Raw genomic sequence first — 21,351 nt, 5'->3', positions numbered from 1 at the left:
TTTTTCATTTTTTTTTTAATTCATTCAACCACAAAAATTTATTCAGCAACCAGTCAATCCAACCATAATCAATTCAAACCAACCCCACAAACCCACCATTATGGGAGGTTAGATCTAGCTCTTGCCCTGCCTCCCTCACACAATATATTCAAAGTGGCATCAATTGATATTTTTGAAACCCAATTTGAATGAGTTAGAAGGTATTTGTAGCAGATTTAGTTTTAAGAGAGAGAGAGAGAGAGAGAGAGAGAGAGAGAGAGAGAGAGAGAGAGAGAGAGAGAGAGAGAGAGAGAGAGAGAGAGAGAGAGAGAGAGAGAGAGCATTGATTGGGTTGAATGGATTTTCGTCATGAACAAGGTTTTCAGACCCGGACTGGACCGAGAGGTCGGACCGTGAAAACCGAGAATCAGGATGAAAATCGGTTTTTTAAGCATAAAGAACCGGATTTTTTGTTAATTTTGTGAACCCCTAAAACCGGGGTTGGACCGCACGAACCGATGGCAAGAACTGTGAACCGCTTAGCATTTTTTTTTTATAAAAACAGCTTAACACAATTTTATTTTACTTAATTAAATTATCCATCTCTTACAAGGAATAAAAAAAAAATTATAATTAAAATCCTTCAAAGATATTGAACTTTACTTTAAAAATTAATCATAAATTTTAATGTTTTTATGGTTATTATTTTATTTTATTAATTTTCTTATTTAATTATTAAATATATGCTTGAAAATCATTAAATTTCCTTCACATATATAGATATATTGTCAATTTTGCTAGTTTTATAAATTTAATATCTATATTTAGGCTTTAATTAATTATGACGTCATCACGGTTCGACCTCGGTTCGACCTCAAAAATCTTGAACCTCTCCCTTTTACAATTCAATGAACGGTCCGGGTTTGTAAACCTTGGTCATGAAAAGGAAACATTGAGATAGAGGAGAGATTATACATGTTCAGTTAAAACTTCCAACCACCACCATCAGTAAATGTAGGAACGAAGTTAAGACTTGGAATTAGGGGGGCAAAAGTATAAACAAAAAAAAAAAAAATTTGAAACTCCAAATAAACATTCATTTAATAAACCATCAATAAAGAAAAATACACAAAATTATTGTTTTTTTAAGATATTACAATGCAGTTATTTATGAAAATGGAACTTGTTGTCTTTTTAAATCTTCGAAATCATCTTTGATGAATTCGTACTAATTGTCGCAGCAATGTCCATTTCAATGAATAACATCATAGCATCTGACAAAAACACTCATCTTCCATTTTGTTGCGAAGGTCAGTTTTGATGACATTCATAGTTGAAAATGTTCGCTATGTAGTTGCAGTAGAAACAGGAAGAGTAAGCAGAAGCTTGACCACTCTATAAATAAGCGGATATTATTTTGATTTTCTAGTTCTCATCATCCATTGGCACAATTCAGAAATATTTTTCAAATTCTTGAACCCTGAATGCTGAACTACATCATACTTATAAAGATCAAGTTTCTTTTTCAAATCATTATTTTCATCATCTGTGAAGTCTATTGGATAAAAATTATCTACCAATGAACAAATATCACTGACTCGAAAAGATTCATATGCCTCTCGAGGGTCTAGAGCTGAGCTAAGCGTAAGTAACTCCATGGCATGCTCACTAAATCGATGATTTAGTTCCTGTAATTGAGAATCTATTCCTACATTAAAAATATCTACTTTATAATAATGCTCATTTCTAAAGTCCTCTTGTTGATGATGAGATAGACCAAATCTTGCAACATAATGAGCATTTATATCAGGGACATCTAAACCACGTTCCTTACAAAATGATATCACAGTAGCTAGTAAGTCGTCCCATTTCTCATCTCTAAATTGTTGAATAAGTTTTTTAATGGATGAAACTAAATGCGTAGCATTTAAAATGTCTTGCGATTGGTTTTGCACAGCTTGACAAAGTTTATCCATGATCCCCATAGTTTTATTAACAAAATGCAAGATGAAGACAAATTCAAATGAAATTAATACCTCATAAGCGAACTTTGCTTCTACTTTTTGTGAAGAATTTCCTTCATCCATAATTTTCAGTAGAACTTCATATGTTGGAGTAAACAACTTTATCAAGTTAGAAACCGATTTATAATGCGAACCCCAACGAGTATCTCCAAGTCGCTGTAAAGTGACCATCTGATTAAGTCCTTTCCCAGTCTCAAGCTCTTCAATATCAATCAAATATGCAATCCAAAAGCTCTAGCAATTTTTAATTGCTCAATACATTTGCATGAAGCACGAATATATTGATAACCAAAATCAATTTAGTGAAAAATCTATTAAGAGGGACAACTGCTTTTGATGCTCCTACTAATGCCAATTGTAAGCGATGTGCAAAACAATGAATGTAGTAAGCATATGGACAATCATTCAAAATCAAGGCTTGTAATCCATTCCACTCACCCCGCATGTTACTTGCACTATCATATCCTTGCCCCCGAATGTTTTGGATATCTAAACAATAATTAGAGAACAAATAATATATCTCCTTTTTAAGGGTTACTGTTGCAATGTCATCAACATGAACAATCCCATAAAATCATTCTCGTACAAAGCCATTTATATCAACATATCTTAAAACCACAGCCATTTGCTCTTTCATGGACTCATCACGAGCTTCATCAACCAATAAGCAAAACTTTGCATCACCAATTTCTTCCCTAATTGCCTTCTTCACTTTGGTTGAAATAACATGTAGAATTTCTTTTTGAATCTGAGGTGATGTGTAGGTGGCATTTTTTGGAGCTTTTACCATTATTTCAACAATATTATTATTATTATAGCCCACCATCAAATCCAATGTCATAAGAAAGTTTCCCCGATTGGTTGAAGTAAAGCTTTCATCTCAACCTCTAAAAGCAATAGCTTGCAAGGTAAGATGTTGAACAACATCAATTGAAGCCTTCAATCGTACTTGATTATTTGCAATTTGTTCTGAAGTAAAATTGCTCACTACCCTGTCTATGTGTTGAGACTGGTTCATCAAATCTAGACACGCTTTATGGGCAATTCTATGAGTGGAGTTAAGATCTTTCCCCATATGAAGACTAAAAGAACAACTTTCACCATTTCTAACTTTCTTCCAACTCTTAAATCCGTTAACTGTGAATGCATTTTGTTCGGCATGCACAGTTGGCTTATGAAAGAGAAAGCATGGTAGACAAAAAGCGGAATCTTTTTTAGGAGAATATTCAAGCCATGACTTAAAGTGATCATCTTCATACCAAGAACCTTGAAAGCTTTGACCCTTCTCAGATTTTTAAAATTTTTTAAAACGAGGCTGGTATGGACCCAACTAAATGTAACGTCGCCAGATCTCATCTCGTTGATCAACATGATAAGTATATAGTTGTCTACGCAATCCAGGATCAAGTTCTAATTGCAACAAACTCATATCAACCTTTTGAAATTTTGTTTGAGAATTTTGTTCAATAGGGACATCATGATTTTCCTCAATAGGTTCATCAAGATTTTCCTCAATTGGGACGTTGAGATTTTCCTCAATTGGGATATCAAGATTTTCCTTAACATTAGTGGTTGGTAATGTTGCACCACTAGTATTAGCTTCTAAATCATTTGAAACTTTTCTTTGAAAAAATCAAATGTGGTATTTGACTTTTTCATAATCTACAAATACAATATAATTTGAAATTATTATGTTATTATATGGTCAATAACCTACAATCATTACACACAATAGACAAATACTATGCACACAAACATTCAACAACTAACCAATAAATTTCTTTAATTATTTATCCAATTTTTATGTTTTAAAAGACACTAACTGATAGACAAAAACACTAAAGACAAAACTACAAAAAAAAAAAAATATCACAAAACATCACAGGCTATTCACTATTGCTAAAGACAAAACTACCAAAAAAAAATTACAAAACATCAATGGCAAGAAGTTGCGTGTGGTGTTGTGTTTGTTAGATGCAACTTTTTCATTTATAAAAGAATGCTAAAGACAAAGATGGGTCTTGGATCAAATTTATACCTCTCTTTTAAATCTTTCTCTCTAGTATATTCTGTCTTTGAGTCTCAGGTCTCTCCGTCCTAGCCCCCAAGCTCCCAGGCCCCAGCGTCCCTGACTAGTTGACTCCCTACGCTAGTTGCTTAGTTGCTCTGCGCTCTCTTTTAAGTTTTCTTTACAAGTCACAGTGTCAAGTGTCAACACATCATTAAAAGTTAGTCATCCCAAACAAGGATTCAATATGAGATGAGACTTGAGAGAGGGATACCTTTGCTTCTACCGCTGGCTGCCGAATTCCTCTTCTTTGTGTTTTGCTGTAAGTTAGGTTTCCTTCCTTTTATTTATTTATTTTTTTGAATGGCTTAGAAATCCTCTTCTTTTTTCCCCTTTTATTATATGTGTGAGGTAAGTTGGGTGTTTCCTACTCCTAGGCTAAGTAGATATCTAATTAGAACCGGCTTTGATTTTTTTTTTTTTTTTTTTTGGTGCTTGTGTTTGTTTTGGGGTGTTGTTTGGGCTTAATTTTTGTTGTTGGACTAATATTTTTTTTTTATAGCATTTAAAAATATCAATAATATGGTAAGGGGGGCAAAATGCAATTTTATTGAAACAAATTGCTAAAAATAATATATTATATATATACTATTTTTTTTTTTTTTTTGAAAATTTTGAAATCCAAGTCCTACTCTCCCAAATTGAAAACCATCAAAGTCCCCTCCTCCATGATAGGCCCCACCATGAGAAGTCCTTGAAGCTCAATGCTTTGACTTATGAGCTCACTCTTTTCTTAGTTTCTTGGCGTAGGGATGAAAGTAACCCTCCTCATCGCCAACTTCCCACACAAACTCGATTTCTCCTCTTGATGACTAAATAGGTTTTTGTGTTATTATGATTTTCAAGCTTCTTAATGAATTTTTTATATGAGAGCTTGTTAGAGTGACTAAATTACTATCTTATATATTATATATGAAAAGAACCTGCTTGCACTAAATAAACATGATTACCATCCCTATTCTTCTAGGAATTGTATATAGGAATTTTATATTGATTTTGTGATAAAAGTTGGCTCAAAACCCAACTATTCATGGGATCAATATCAAAGCTTTTTATTAATGGAATATGTTAAGTTTTGTTTCTTACTTGTTCTATTTTGGCTTTATTCTGTGTTGATTTATTTGTATTTTCATGCATGTTTTTCTGTATAATTTGTGGGCTTTATTTGTAATTTGGTTGACCTTAGAAATTCATAAAGAGCTACTAGATCAATGCAACTCGTAAGACAACTTGCGCTGGACCAAGACATATTGTCTAACTGTACCAAGACAACTTGCCTGCACGTGAGAGTTCAAAAATCTATTGAGAGAGCAACTTGCGAAATGGTTTGCAAGACATACTATCTAACTAGAGTGACAAAGGCCAAGAGACGTAGGCCATGTGGATAGGCGTGGGTGCGATGACGTAAGGGCTTGCAATCTATGGAATCCCACATCACCTGGGTGTGGTAAAAGGGAAGACCTTGTATATGGGTTGAAAATCCACCTTTGTGCTTCGAAAAAAAATAAAGCCATGAGGGGCATGGACCCTAAAATAGACAATATTGTTGACATGAGGATTGAAGCATTACAATTGGTATCAAAAGGCCTAGAGACGTAGGCCATATGGATGGGCATGGGTGTGAGGTGCGATAAGGTAAGGGTTTGCAATTCATGGAATCCCACATCACCTAGTTGTTGTAAAGGGAAAGACCTTATATGTGGGTTGAATATCCAAATATTAACAATTCTTTTTCCCTTACTTTGTTCTTTGGAAATTTAGTATTGTAGGAAATTCAGTTATTTGAATCACTTGCAGTACCTTTCCCATTCCCACTACATATACATCTCATTCCCACGTACCCTTAGGAGATCAAATACACCCAGCTTGAGAGTGTGAGAATTGAGCATTCCATTGTGAGAGCCAAACACCTTAGTTTCTATACATTCTTCCCTTTCACCATTGCCAAATCTTGGGGAGGAGATTAGTTCCTTCACACTCATCTTCACCTTAGTGTCGTGAGTGTTTTTTGGAACTTTGGGAACCATTGGGACTTAACCATCTTCAGTCATGGATGCTTGGTGGTGCAATTGGGTGGTGTTGCGAGATCTGGAAAGATAGTTGAAGATAAGAGTCTTGAGAAGTCCATTGGTAGTTAGGGCTTGGAGGGCTCGAGTACATTGGGTATCATACCCTTGGAGTGCATTTGTGTATTCTTGTGCTACAATAGATTCACTAGTGGATAGTTTCTAGCTAGGAAGATTGTGGAGAGGTTTTTACGTCTAGTACTCCAATTTTCCTCTTCAATAACACACCAAGTGTTGTCTTGGTTTGCATACTCTTTACCTTTTGCCCTTTACATCATTCAATTGAAGAAAATAATGTCAATGCTTGTTCGGCCAGGAAGATGAATGTGGATGAAAATTATCTTTTTTGGTATTCCTATTTTCTAGATCAATATGGTGATAAACATGAGAGAAAATGAGCATTACTAGTGCAATTCTAAGATTTTACTAATCATATTTGGGCTTTTAAAAACTTTTGATGCTTTGTGATCTTCATTTATGAACTTAGAAAAATGGATGTCTGTTATACACCAGGAAAAAAAAAAAAATTTGAAGGTAAATAAAACTATTCCCCTCCTTTTAATGAGAATCATCATTTAATATTTATTTTCTTAACTTAAACTAATGATATCTTGAGGCTAATGAACAATTACCTTTGTTTAATAATATTAATGAAATTCATGAGTTGTAAATGAATTCAAAAGATTGGCATTATTTGCTTCTAAATGTGATACTGTAATTACCAAAAATTGTAATTAACACTAGACATGAAAGATTTGACGTGTACATAAAATCGAAAGTTAGTGCACATACATGTCCATTTATTTAAAAGTAAATCAATTTCTAAATGAATAAAATCGCACATGAAAATCTCTTTTATTACACCTTCATAAAGTTGTATTTTCTGCTTTCTACTTTTGCATGAGGTCGAAAACATTAGTATATATAATACCTCTTATTTTTGGGACCATGTTTAGACTTTCTATAAGAGGTGAACCCTGATTAAAACCTTGTGTAGCGACCCTAATGATCAGCTCTACGACAATTATGTTATTGAACCAAAAGAAAGAAGATAGATTCACTTGTTAAATTGTGTTTAGTCATTTTTGCTAGCTCCATACTAATGGGAGTTGCAACATTGATAGCTTGTTTTTTTTTCGTAGTCTTAGAATGGGCCTATAGTACATGATAGCTCCAAATCTTGGTGCCATTTCCATTCCTAGCATTTTTGGTTTATGTGTATCACTAGATCTCATTTGTTTTTTTTTTTTTTTTTTTGAATAGATTTGAGAAAAATAATTAAAAAATTAGAGTTATTTCTTCTAAGAGTAATTGAACAAAAAAAAAGGGAGTTATCTTTTTCTTTTCTTTTTTCATTATAATTTGGTTATAATAATTAAAATGTTAAGCTGGAAATATTTTTTATATGGTGTTCTCATGAATTGAATAGTTTTATTTTATTAAGTTTTTACATAATTGTTTCCCAGTATACTATTCCTAACACAATTGACAATAACCGCAGACTATTTTATCCAAGATTAAGATGATTGATAAAATCATAGTAATGCAAATATTTTTGGCCTAATTTTCTCATTCAATATTAAATGTATTTATTTATAATTGTTTATTTTTACATTAATGTTTGTTTGTAATAGTGTTTACGTTTGCTCATATATTTTGCATGACTATACTTTTCTACTCTTCACATGGTTTCAATCCCTACAGCATCATTCAATTGTACAAAAAAAAATAAAACTCAAAAGTTTCCTAGGTTTCAAATTTTAATTTATCGCAAACCTATAGACGTGTCTTTGGCAGGTTCATCAAATACAATTAAATCAATAAGTAGCCTAATAATGAGACGTGTCTTTGAGCTTATTAGAGAATAATGAGAATATTTTTATGCTAAATCAATTGGTGAGAAAAAAAAAAATCATAATGTTCACACTGTTTGACTTAGGGGGGGGATCTTTTGGGCCTTTGTATTATTTTATTTTTATATGATATTAGGTAGAGAGTACAAAACTTGCTTTTAGTGTCTAATGTGAAAGGGGTAGATACCTTGAACTAGATGGGTTTTACGGCCCTAGAAGTCTAAGATCACCATTCAAAAGACTTGAAAAATGTCATCATTGAGAACTAACCAAACCAAAGTGGTCAAGCAAAAAATGGTTAGATTAGTTAAGATACCAACGTTTGAAGATATGTGTGGTATATTAATGGTGGTGGCCACGGTAATCATTTCAAAGGAATACATAGTACTCAAAGTTCCAAACACAAATTTGATTTTTCCATGTAAATCTGAAACCTCAATGTTATAACGTAACACATACATGCATATTCACAGTAACCAAAAACATCATAATTTGCAATACTGTCTCTTTCACTACATCTTTATGTGTCATTTTTTTGTTCATAAATGGTTTTCCTCTAAGGAATTAGGTTTTCATGGCCCTCATGACATTTGTCATGTGTACCACTCTCAAGTTCCTATCCCTTGCCATTAAACCAACCATTTCAAATTAATTTTAAAATTCTAGACATGCAAATGTTAGATAATTCATGTACAATTAATTGTGGATAATATCTATATTTAATACCAAATGTGCTTATATTTATTCATTGTTATAACTTAAATTAAGTCATTTATATAATTATTTTCTATTATACTATTCTTAATACAAGATAAAATGAAAAAAAGTATATTTTATTTGACATTGAGGAGATTAATAAAATCATCATGATTGATCATAGTTTTCTCATTAATTATTTTATTGATATATTTATTTATTTTTATGTTTATTTTCATTTTAATATTTTCTTGTGTTTGTAATATTGTTTATGTTTAAACATTTATTTTTCATAATTATACATTTTTCTACACTCGACATAATTGCATCACGTAGACACATGGTCTTCAAAATTGGAACGGTCAAAAAACTGAAAATGGGTCTGGTATTCAGATCAATTGCCAGTTATCCCAGTTTTTACCAAACTGCTTCAATGTCCAATTCCTGGTTGAACTAGCCGGTATGTAGTTCAATTTTTAAAACAAGTTGTAGACATCCCATTTTGCAACTCACATTTGATCTTATCTAAGGGTATAATGGTCATATCACATCCCAAGGGTAAAACTATAATTTTGAATATTTGATTTCCTAATTAAGGCTTCACATAAAATAAATCTTGAAGTCATAATGATCAAAACAACATGTCATGAGCTCTAATTGGACTATAGAATTAAGAGATATCATGAAATAAAATTTTAATGGTCATGATGCATCCACATAATTTAGTTTGATCACATGTAATTATAAATAATTGATTTTGATTGGTCCCAATGATGTGTCATGATCCTATTGGTTAAGACTAAAAGTAATGGTAGGATTGCATGTACTTAATTAATCTGATTGTCAAAACATTAATGATCTTTTTATTTTGGTGAAATTACACTTTTAAAGAGATGATTAATGATATTTGAGTTAGGTGCATTTTGAAACTGAGCTAATTAGGGTTTATTAATGCTAAAAAAGAATTAACCTGAGGACTATTAATGATAATTGTACTGAAACTATTTTTCAAGAAATGACATCTACTCACTATTTCATGAATATCTTCCAAACAATTTGGAATTTTTGATGGACAATAGATATCCAATGCTTCAAAATTTGAGAATGAGAATGAGGTCATTCCAATCAGAAATGAGTGAGATATAACTTTTTTAAGTTGGCCCTACTAGATGTTATGGGAAGGTTTAGGAATGACCAAAAGTTCCAATCCTTTTGCTTGTTATCCACTCCCTCAAACCATGAAACTAATGCACCAGTCCCCACCCCCCCTTCCCACACAGACATGCACAAACACATGTCAGCTCTCATTTAATGTCACAAATTCATAATTTTGCTTGTCCCACATCGATTAACTCTCATCTTAAAACCCTCCACGTATCCAGTATAAATGAACTCCTCCAACAACATTCAAAAGCACCTTACTCCCCTAAAGTTGTAGAGGAAGTAACAAGAAAGGTTCCCTTAGTGTTGTGGTCCTCTTAATCTCAAATCATTAGAAGTGTTGATATCGGTCCTTTAGATCTTGGGTTTACAACTTCAACTTGTTGGCTCACTCCTCTATGGTTCTCTTGAAGTACCTCTATTCTCTTTAGGTTTCTAGAGGAAGTAATAAAGTAAGGTACCCTCTTGGGATAAACATCAAATTCTATTGGTCTTGAGTTTAACAACCTTCACATTTGTTGCCTCACTCCTTAACAACCTCTAAAAGGAACCTCCCTCCCTTTGGCATGCTAATGCATGCAGGTATGGTTCCTTAAACCCTATCTTTAATTATGAAACTTAGATTCAACTATGATTTTATATTTAAGATTTTTGAATCTCCATGCTTATGTTATTGAATGTTCAAGTTATGTTCTTTGTACGTTCTTGTATGCAAGGATGTTAGATCTTAGGATGTTATTAATTTTGATACTAAACATGTTTTCCATGCTTTTAATTCAAATAATATGATCATATGTTTTGAATTAGGATCTTCACCTAATAATAAACCTAATAATAAATATGTTTCCATGCTTTTTTTATTATATCTAAAATAATATGATTACATGCTTAGATTAGGGTTTCCACCCAGCACACACATACACACATAATCACCATGTTTTAATTTTGAAGTTATTCAAACGTGATTGAATGTTTAAATTAGGGGATTTCACCATGCACACACAAATGCTTGTTTCAATCTTGGATGATGAATGTTATGACATATTATTTGGAAGATGTAATATGAACATTGACCACCATAGTCTAAAAGACAGGTGCAAGATGGTTATCTAACACTTTCCCACCTATTAACTTAGCCATTGAACTTCAATCAAGGGTTCATTTATTAAAGTTTTTCCAATTTATTTTGAATTTCTAAATTGTAACTAGGACCCAAGTCATATACTTTTCTTGGATTGTATGTAGGACTAAAGCCATATAACGTTTTAGTTGTTTTTTGAATCAACGTAAAGAATTATAATCAATAAAAGTGATGTATTTTTCATATGATTTTTTTCCCATTAATTAAATAGATGGCGACTGCTTTGTAAAACTTTCAATCTAGGGGAAAATATAATCAGTAAGGCCTCCACTTTTGAAAAACACCAACGCGACTCCACTCATTCATGCAAGTTTGGCAAAACACTGGTTTGGCGAGCTAGTAGTGGTAGCTCTAGAATTATTTTTTAGGGGATCAATAAAAAACATAAATTATACAAAATTTAAAATAAAAGAGAACTTGAATATATCCACATTACAAAAAAAAAAAAAAAAAAAAAACTGAAATATATAAATTTTTACAATTGCTTTCTATGATATATCATATTTTAAAATCGTTGCATGATATCTTCATTGTTAATCCTATGAGCTACATCTCTTTTAATATACACAGCCAAGAAATCATTCGTCCATTGATTCCCTATTTGATTGATTGATTTCAAATTTGTTAAGATCTAAATGAGCTTTTTTTTTTCTTCTAAGGTTTAAGATTAACAAATTTTTACTTTTGTTGTTGGGCTTATTAATTTTTTTCAAGATTTTAGATCAAATTGGGTTTTTTTTTTTTTTTTTTTGGTGTGTGTGTGTGTTTAAAAATGCCTGGATATTGATAAAAGGGGATCATATTCAAACTTATTTCAACTGGGATCAAAAAAAAAAAATCTAAGGTCAATGTGTTTAAAATTTTATTTTATGGATGTCAATTTTTTTAAATTATATATATATATATATATATATATATATATATTATTGCCAATTCAGGGGTTCATTTGAACCCTCTTGGCTCCAAGTGGAGCCGCCCATGTGAGCCAGGAGCACGGTCTCTCACACATCACTACAACATGATTCAATTGCAGGAGCGGATATCATTAATGACCTTATGATATTACTTGTTTATTTAGATACTGTAATGCTATATGAGTTAAAAACAAATGAAGATCAATTATTCTAGTTCAAAATAAAGTTTGAAAATAGATATAAAAAAATTATTTTTATAATACAGTGATCATCTCAAATATAATTTGAGAATTAACTTTTTATAAGGCAAAAAAAAAGGCACACTACTTATGTTTCTACCATGCTATTTATTTCCACAAAAATAATTTACAGACATTCACAACACGAGAGAAGACATAACTAACATACTTATCACATGTTATACATCAAATTTCAAAAGAAAACATACATGATCCATATCGACATATGCATATTTTCTACCAAGCTTGAGTGAGACTGGTATAGGTGTGTCTAATGTAGCACAGAGTGCTGGCAAAAAAGGGTGGTCCAATATTTCCAATATGTCTCTTTCAGTCTTAGCCCTACCATCTTTATTCCTACTCACCAACTCTTTCTTGTCCATCACCTTTGCAGCAAACATATATTTAGTACTGTCACCAACACCAACACCACCACCACCACCACCACCACTATCACCCTTGAGCTCCATGAGATACATGCTCCTCATGTTGCCGCTGCCTTCGCGGCGAACAAAGCGGAGGTAGTCAAGGCCGAGCTTGGCGTTTTTGGATTTCACGTGTTGGATTGCGTCTCAACATGGGTCGTGGGAGGGCACGTGGGGCTGTGGAGTTGGTTCTGAGGTTGCCTGGTGTTGGTGGTGGAGGTGAAGATTGAAGAGGAGAGGTGAGAGCCACCTTGTTGGGATTGGGAAAGCAAATGGTTAAATGGGGAAAACTGAAAAGAGAGAACGAGAGGAAGAGGTTTTTGAAGGGTGGGAATTGGAAAGGAGGCAAAGTGGAAATGGACCGTATGGCTGGATTTTGTGCCATTAGGGCCCAATAACATGATTTTTAATTGGATTTATTTATATTGGGTCATAGCCAGTTTTAGTTATTAAAATAAATATAAAAAGCTGATAAAAAAATCAGCTATTTTTTTCTTTTTCTTTTTTCATAATTTTTTTAAAATATTTTATAAACCAATAGTTTTACAACACCTTTTTACTTATATCAATCCATTTTGGTTATTTGTTACAATTGTTTAATAATTTAATTATTTTTTAAAAAACAATAATTTTTGAATTAGTTTGAACTTTTCCCATTGTACTTGTCATTTTTATTTTATTTTAATAATAAAATAGTACCGGTCCCTTTTATTCTATGTAGGTAATTTAATTTTTTATATTTTGGGTAACAATACTTGTTATAGTTGCATTTGCTTAGAAAAGTTTTTCAAAATTAAAATTAATAATCGTATTTAAGATCGATTATGTCATAAGAATGATTAAGTGGATTAGTCATAATATCAATTGAAAATGAAATGTTAGTAGAACTTGAATTTAAAAACTTAATTAGTAATTTTGCATTTAAAAAAACAAGAAAAATAGATTTTAAGTAAAAAAAATGAAAAAAATTAATTGTATTATTTAATTAATGTCTAAATGTAAGAAAATATCCTTTTAAAGTTTTCGTTTAAAACCCCAAAATTTAATGAGCCAGGCTTACCTTTTTCATCCCAAACTCTAGAAAATGTTTGTATCATATATAAGTGAAATTAATTTATTTCAATGAAAGCTTGAAAATTATATGTGATGTCGACCTCCTTGGACTACACTTGTACTACATGGCTCAAAACCCAACCATTCATACAAAGAGTCTGCAATATCTGTGGGTTCCAGTTAGCTCAACTGGTAAAATCTCTGATAATTGAATAAGAAATCTAGGGTTTAATCCCCGCCTACACCAAAAACTGATTGGTGTCTTCGTCTAATTACAAAGAGCTATCATCAGGAGTAGACGCCATAAGTTGAAACTCTCTCAAAAAAAAAAAAAAAAAAAAAAAAAAGTCTGCGGTATCGATCTTGAAGTCTATTTCTCTTCATATTTATGGGGGCGAGAGTAATGGTATTGAGTTAGCAACTTTAATGAGATGAATGGCCAAACACAATAAATCATTTAATTGGGTTATACCATTTTTTTATTGTAAAATAACGAATGCTTATTTAAATTTTGATTGCTTTTTTATTAGAGACTTCTTACGTACTTCTTAGTAAGGATTTCTATTCACATGAATACAACTTCAACTAGGCTTCCTTTCTGAACATATTGTAAACCCTTTTTTCCCTTCTCTCCCTCTTTCTTCACCTGTTCTTGATCATGGTGTTTTCTTCTATCCTTCTGTTTCTGTATGCTGCGCTTCAAACTAACTGTAATTGGTGTTTAAAATATTCAGTGAAAAATATCTATGAACCATGTGTTTGTGATGAGTAAGGAAAAAATAATAAGTGGAAAATGACGGCCAGCAAGACATCAAGTAAGGGTCTATTTAGATATCGTTTATTTGCTGAAAATTGAAAACTTATTACTGAAAACACTGTTGCAAAATAATTTTTAAATATGTGAATAATACCGTAGGACCCAAATTTACCTAGAAATTTGCGTTTTGCTGTGTTTGGCTGGGTCATGAATTGCCGTGAGACCCGGCCAGCCAAAGACACAAACGCACACTTGCTGCTACGTAAACGCAAACTAAAAAGATGTAACTGTTCAAGCACATCGAAGAAAAATGGCGAACATTACTCAAATGCCTTAAACTCTTATCAAGACAGTGACCGTTACACTCAAAGTAATAAACACCAACAATTAAATAAAAACAGTTATGAACACAATAGCTACCAGACCACTGTAAAAAGGATATTCCTTCTCATTTGATAAGGTATGAGAAAAGAACTTTTTTTTTTTGAGAAACAACCCCCTTGGGTTAATAATTTATTAATGCATCCTCAAAAGATCAAGTTGATAAACATCAAAAATATCTGGAGGAACAGCCTCCATCCAGACAAGAAAAGGATCTCTAATAGCCCGTCTAGCAAGTTTGTGGGCAACACAATTCCCTTCCCTATGAATATGCTTGACTGAAATAAAAGAAAAACTAGAAAACAAGAACTTAATATCCTGCAGTACATGACCCATATAAGAGCAGTCCATATAGTTACCAAGAATAGCCTTGATAACTGTCTCAGAGTCACCCTCCAAGATCATCCTGTCAAACCCAAGTTCCTTAGCAAAAACCAGAGCTCGACGAGCCACTAACACCTCCACCATCTCCACTGAAGCAGGTGATGGAATTTGTTGTGATAAAGCAGCCATAACCAATCCTTGCTCATCTCGGATTATCACTCCGGCGCCAGCTAGTCCATCTTGGGAGAAGATAGCACCGTCAAAGTTCACCTTCACACATGGCGCAGAGGGAGGCCTCCATTTTACTGCACGGGCTGTTCTTGGACTTAAAATAGTACTTTTTATATAAAATACATAAATTGAGACTAACTTAAGAACATGAGGCTTCTCTAAGAGGGAACACTTGGAGGTCACTTTGATAAGCTTTCTTTTTCGTGCAAATTCGAGAAGACCTTCCAAAACTTTGGATTTGGATGAGTGACCCAATTGATGATTTTTTGCATCATCAATTTGCATTAGTAAATTGCTTAGAAATTTAATTAAAAGTTCGCTAACATCTTATTGGCTTAATTGATTAATGGAATAAATGAAATCCTCAATTAAAGTAAAACAACTTAATTTGTATTCTACAAGCAACCAACTATACGAAGGATTTATTTGTTAATCACAAATCTAGAGCAACAATATCTTTTGCAACATATTTCATAACTATCTAAACAATAAAGTTGTTAATGTAGTAGATATATACCAAAAGCGTTCGCGAAGTCACCACTGGGAGTTTGGGATAGAACTCAGTCAAAAGGTAAAGACCACCTTGGAGTGTTGGCAAAAAACGGGTGGTCCAATATGTCTTTCTCAATCTTAGCCCTGCCATATATCTTTATTCCTGCTCACCAAGTCTTTCTTGTCCATCACCACCACCACTACCTCCACAGGTACACGCTCCCTATGTCACCACTGCCGATGCCGAGTGTGGCATTTTTGGATAACCCGTGTTGGATTGCGTCCCAACATGGGTCGTGGGAGGGAGCATGGGGCTTGGAGGAGGATGAAGCGATGCTGCTGGTGATGGTTATGGCTATCAATGTTGTTGTTTCATGTTGGGTTAAGATTTCTTGACTCTAGTTAATTATTCAATTACCCAAGTTGATTAATTAGATTCAATTTGCATGCAAAATGTGCAAGCACCAACAAATCACAAAAATACTAAGTGTAGTAGAAAATAAATTAGACACGGTGATTTGTTGACAAATGGGGAAAACCTCGCAAAGCAAAAACCCCACCGAGTGATTTTAAGGTCACCACTCCCAAGAATCTACTAAGCAACAATCAAGTGGTTACAAGTATAAGGAATTTTACCAACTACCCTAGCCTATCACGAAATACCAACCTACAATTGAACCTTTGCTCCAATACCTAATTGAACTTGATCTTGTGGTAGCCTTCTTTCCATTTGATGCATAAACCTCCAATTTGTGACTAACCATTTGCACGAATCCCAAATACGTGACTAACTCCAGCAGCTTGAACAAATATTGTTGGCTGCAAAGTTCTTCACTTCATCAACAATGAAGATTTGGAAGCACTCGGTTATAAAACCCTATGGTGTACAAACGCAGTAGGTTCACACAGAGAAAATAAGTCTCTTGATCTTTGTATCTGTGTGTGACAGCTCTTAAAATAAGCCTTATATATGTTTAGAGTTATGAGAAAAAAAAATCCCAAACAAATACAAAAGATTGGGTCGAATTTCAGATCTAGAAATTCTGAAATTTTGATTCTCGATAGATCGAGCTGCTGTCGAGTTATTTATCGAGCTTCACATTAAGTCTCAATAGCAGGCATCTGTCGAGCTATTTGTCGAGACTTAATGGACAGCTTTTCTTCACTTGTTTCTTGGACCAATCTTCATGTCTTTAATATTTGACTTAAACCACATGTTTCTTAAAGTACTAAACCCATCTTAGATCTACTCAATTACAAGTAAAGTGCATTTTGTCAAAGGATTAGCCAATTACAATAAAATATGACCCTAACATCTCAGAACCTGAGCATGTGCTACGCTTTGTTTTTATAGTAGTGGTGGCTGTGAAGTTGGTGTTGAGGTTGTCGAAATGGCTGGCGAGGTTGTTGACACATGGTTGCATGATGGTGTTGGTGGTGGTGATGAAGAAGAGAGGTGAGAGCCACCTTGTGTAAGAAGAGCAAATGGCTGATGGGGAAAACTGAAAAAGAGAGAATGAGAGGGAGAGGTTTTTGAAGGGTGGGAATTGGAAAGGAAGGAATGGGCCGGCAAAGTGGGAATGGACCATATGGCTGAATTTTATGCCGTTAGGGCCCAATAGATTGATTTTAAAATATTATATTATATATATGTTTATTTATTCTGCAATGGGGCTAACACATTTGTTCTTTGCAAACGATAGTCTTTTGTTTTGCAAGACAACTACACAAGAATGCCATCATATTCAAGGTTTACTTAATTAGAATCTATGAGGAAGCTTCGAGACAAAAGCTTAATAGAGACAAAACAACTTTGTTTTCAGCAAGGCCACCCTCCAAGATGTTCAATCCAGCATTATAAATATGCTTGGAGTTCCAGAGATCAAGCAGTATGAAAAGTACTTAGATCTACCTTCATTTGTAGGGTGGAGCAAAAAAGCCAGTTTGCTTTTAAAGAGAGAGTATGGTCAAAAATCAAGGGATAGAAAGAAAAAGCTCCTGTCACAAGCTGGAAGGGAGGTTCTCTTGAAAGTTGTAGTTCAGGCCATTCCAGCATATTTGATGAGTTGCTTCAAACTAACTCAATCACTTTGCCATGAAATTGAGATTATGATACGAAAGTTTTGGTGGGGCCAACGAGGTGAGAGGAGGAAAATTCATTGGATGAAGTAGAGTAAATTGTGTAGACTAAAGCGTGAAGGAGGTATGGGTTTCTAAGAACTTCAAAAGTTTAATGATACTTTGTTGGCTAAACAAGTATTGAGGTTACTAGTTAATCAAGATTCCCTATTTTTTCAATTTTTTAAATCTAAATTCTTTCCACATAGGACAATTTTTTATGCTAAGGAGAATAAGGGCTCCTATGCATGGAAAAGCATTCTTAAGGGTTGTGAGGTTATCAGAAAGGGAATGAGGTGGAGGATTGGTGATGGCTCATCTGTCAAGATTTATCAAGACCGTTGGCTTCCCGAATCAAGCCATGGGAAAGTTATCTCTCCTATTGTGGACATAACACCAAATGCCACAATAGATATTCTAATTGATCAAGAACTTTGATGCTGGATGAACACGGAAATTGATAGGCTGTTTCTGTCTTTTGAAGCTTGAATTATCAAAGCCATTCTGCTGAGTTTTACAAGGAGGATTGATGATTTTTTCTGGACAAGAAATCGGGATGGAGTTTATTCGGTCAAATCCGGATACAAGTTACTTCTTGAAGATGAAGGAACAGATATGCCAAGTGTGTCCAATCCCGATATGATGAAGGTTTATGGAAGGGAATATGGAAGCTTAAGGTGCCACCACAAATCATATCACTCATATAGGGTGCAAGGTCTGAATCCTTACTGTTGGTGCAAACACAATAATAATGGAAATAACACACAAAAAGAAACTGAATAATACTTTTGAATATTATTGATGTAAAGAAAGGAAGTACACAATACTATTTGGACTGAGGCGCGACACTCGCTCTCTTTAAGAAGATTCAAGCTCTTGGTTGGCTAAACTTTGTAACCGGTGCAGATCTTCTCTGACTTGTCTCCCCCAGGATACAACAGCCCAACAAGTGTCGTATAATTAGAACAACTTCTGCACAAAGTGTTCAAGCCTAAAACTCCACCAGAAAGAACAACCTTCCTTGCCAATAATTTCTCTATTTTTTTGAGTGTGTATTGTATATTGCAATAACTTGAATTGGGTTTGAATGAGTCTATTTATAGGCTAAATGGGCCTCACGAAATTACTACCCAATTTATTCTGATTAATTAGGTCCATTATTTTGATGTAGTAGGTGTTACAAGATTAATTGTTAGATATTAATCTGATGGGCTGGAGTTACTCAATTAATGGTGAGATAAGGAGTTTCTAAAGAATGAATAGGCCCAAACGGATAGTCCATTAAGTGGGTTTGTACGGCACCGAGATCCTAAGACCCATATGGGCCCTGGGCCCAGGCCCAACGGAACAGCCCCATTGCCCTAAGCCCTTCTTGAAACTGCCTGAGTGTAAAAACAAGTTTTAGGCCTTGAATTCTGAGAAGTGTTCGGCATAAGCTTTCCCGAACAAGCGTATGAACAGTGTCCGGGAAAATCATGAAATGCTCGGGAAACTGCATTACCGAGCACAATCGACTAAGCTGGAACCAAGTTCTAAGGCCATAATTGTTGCCTCCCACTCTCACCTAAACACCCACTTAAATAAGATAATATTGGACCTTCAATAGCACTAGCGGTGGCTATAATCATAATCTCCCCACTAACCTTAGCTATAAATAGCAGAAGTTTGGGAAGAGGAAGGGGTTCAGAAAAATAGAGAGAAAACAGTCAAGGAAGAAGAGAGATTCAGTGTTGCTTTGAGTCTATCTGCCGAGAACGACCCAGAATAGGAAATCTTGAAGCCCACTACAAATAAATTGTGAGCCCAAGTGAGTTAAAGCCCAATAGTCTCATCTTTGGTTCCCACAATTGGCGCCCACCGTGGGGCTCTCCTACGAAGTTGTGGTTCAACTGAGACTCAAACAAGGGAAATGTCCGAGGAGCGTTCAGGAGGACGTGGGCTGAGTAGTTCCATAGGATCTTCTCGGGGATCGACATGGAGGGAGAGAAGGCAGAAACGGCGGGAGGATAGGGAGCAACCCAGAGGAGAGGAAAGGTCCGGATTGGGAGAGGGGTCGGATCAGACCTACCGAACGGTTTCGGGTGTCTCGGCGCATAGGAAATATGATGATAGAGACCAAGAACTGGAGCGGTTGCGCAGACTGGTAATGGATCTAGAGCTGGAAGCAAGGGGTCGACGCCAAGAAAGGAATCCCAACCCCCGGCAAAGGAGAAATTGGGGCGAGGAGGGCTCCAGCCGGTCTGGTACGCAACGATTCCAAAATCGATCACGCTCTCAAGAGTCACACCGGCACTCCCTAGAGACACGTCATCAGCGGGACCGTTCACGGTCGCATGGATACGATGACCGAGGGTTGGAATCACCGGGGGAACGGCAGCCCCACAATGCTGCCATGGACGCCATGAGCCGAGCCTTACGAATGGCTGCCCGGTCGCCGTTCTCCGATGAGATTGAACGGGCCCCTATGCCGAGCAGATTTACACGACTGCCATTCCATTCCTACGAAGGGAAGATAGACCCCGTGGAGCATGTCAGTCATTACATCCACATGATGTCCTTGCATGCACACAATGATGCATTGATGTGTAAAGTATTCCCCTCCAGTCTCGGCTCAACGGCCCTGAAATGGTTCAATGGGTTACGGAAAGGCTCCATACGTAGTTTCGTCGAGCTGATTCAAGAGTTCAGCAGTAGATTCGTGACATGCAGCCGAGTGTAGCAGCCGGTAGACGCGCTACTTTCCATAAAGATGAGGGTCGGAGAAACCCTTCGGAGTTATGCCAGCCGGTACTGAGAACTCTACAACGAGATTGGTGGAGAAAATGAGAAAATTGTGGCAAGCATCTTCAGGATGGGGCTCCCAGAAGACTCTGAATTACAGGAGTCATTGACGAAAAGACCTCCCGAGGATATGAGGCAACTTATGAGACGCATAGAGGAGTACAAACGCTTGGAGGATGATCGGCTGTAGAGCAGAGGGAAAGCTCTGTTACTCAGGAGATCTCGGCAAGGCGTTATGCCGACAAGACCCAAAAAAGACTTCAGAATGTAGGAACCAGAGGTGCAAATCAAAGGAGTTAATGTGGCGTTCAAAGAGCTCGTGCACAAAATCTTAGATCGGATCAAGAACGAGTCGTTCTTCAGGTGGCCAAACAAAATGGGGGGCGACCCATCTCGGAGGAACCAAAACCTATACTGCACATACCACAGAGACAAAGGACACACCATCGAGCAGTGTCGGGTACTAAAATATCACCTCGGGTAGCTAGTAAAGGCAGGGTACCTGAAAGAGTTTGTAGTAGACTCCACTGACCGAGAAGCCGGCCAAGGCGTCCAACAGAAAAGGAACCCCCTCCCGCCTCCACTGGAGGTGATCGAAGTCATCCACGCTGCACCAAGAGAAACGGCAGCAACAAAAAGGGTATTGAC

General features: G+C 35.3%; 1 protein-coding gene across 1 annotated transcript; it reads right to left on the bottom strand.

Annotated features, from left to right (window-relative positions):
* Nucleotides 1-1,391: 1,391 nt before the first annotated feature.
* On the bottom strand, nt 1,392-2,793 carry LOC126722117 (uncharacterized). Its single transcript, XM_050425270.1, has 3 exons — nt 2,590-2,793; nt 2,442-2,492; nt 1,392-2,237 (listed from the first exon to the last, which is right to left on the bottom strand). Exons 1-3 carry the CDS (start codon nt 2,791-2,793, stop codon nt 1,392-1,394), a joined length of 1,101 nt encoding a protein of 366 aa, XP_050281227.1.
* Between the last annotated feature and the right edge of the window lie 18,558 nt (nt 2,794-21,351).

Source organism: Quercus robur, chromosome 4 (genome assembly GCF_932294415.1).
Source record: "Quercus robur chromosome 4, dhQueRobu3.1, whole genome shotgun sequence".
NCBI classification, from domain to species: Eukaryota; Viridiplantae; Streptophyta; class Magnoliopsida; order Fagales; family Fagaceae; genus Quercus; species Quercus robur.
Note: the sequence above shows the minus strand (reverse complement) of the source record. Positions and strands in the feature narration are given on the sequence as shown.

Excerpts from the sequence above, each read along its gene's own strand:
- LOC126722117 (XM_050425270.1), bottom strand. The coding sequence starts at position 2,793 with ATGGTAAAAGCTCCAAAAAATGCCACCTACACATCACCTCAGATTCAA. Across the intron at positions 2,493-2,589 it reads ATGTTGATATAAATGGCTTT|ATATCCAAAACATTCGGGGG; the intron begins GTACGAGAATGA and ends ATTATTGTTTAG. Across the intron at positions 2,238-2,441 it reads TAGTGCAAGTAACATGCGGG|AGCTTTTGGATTGCATATTT; the intron begins GTGAGTGGAATG and ends AAAAATTGCTAG.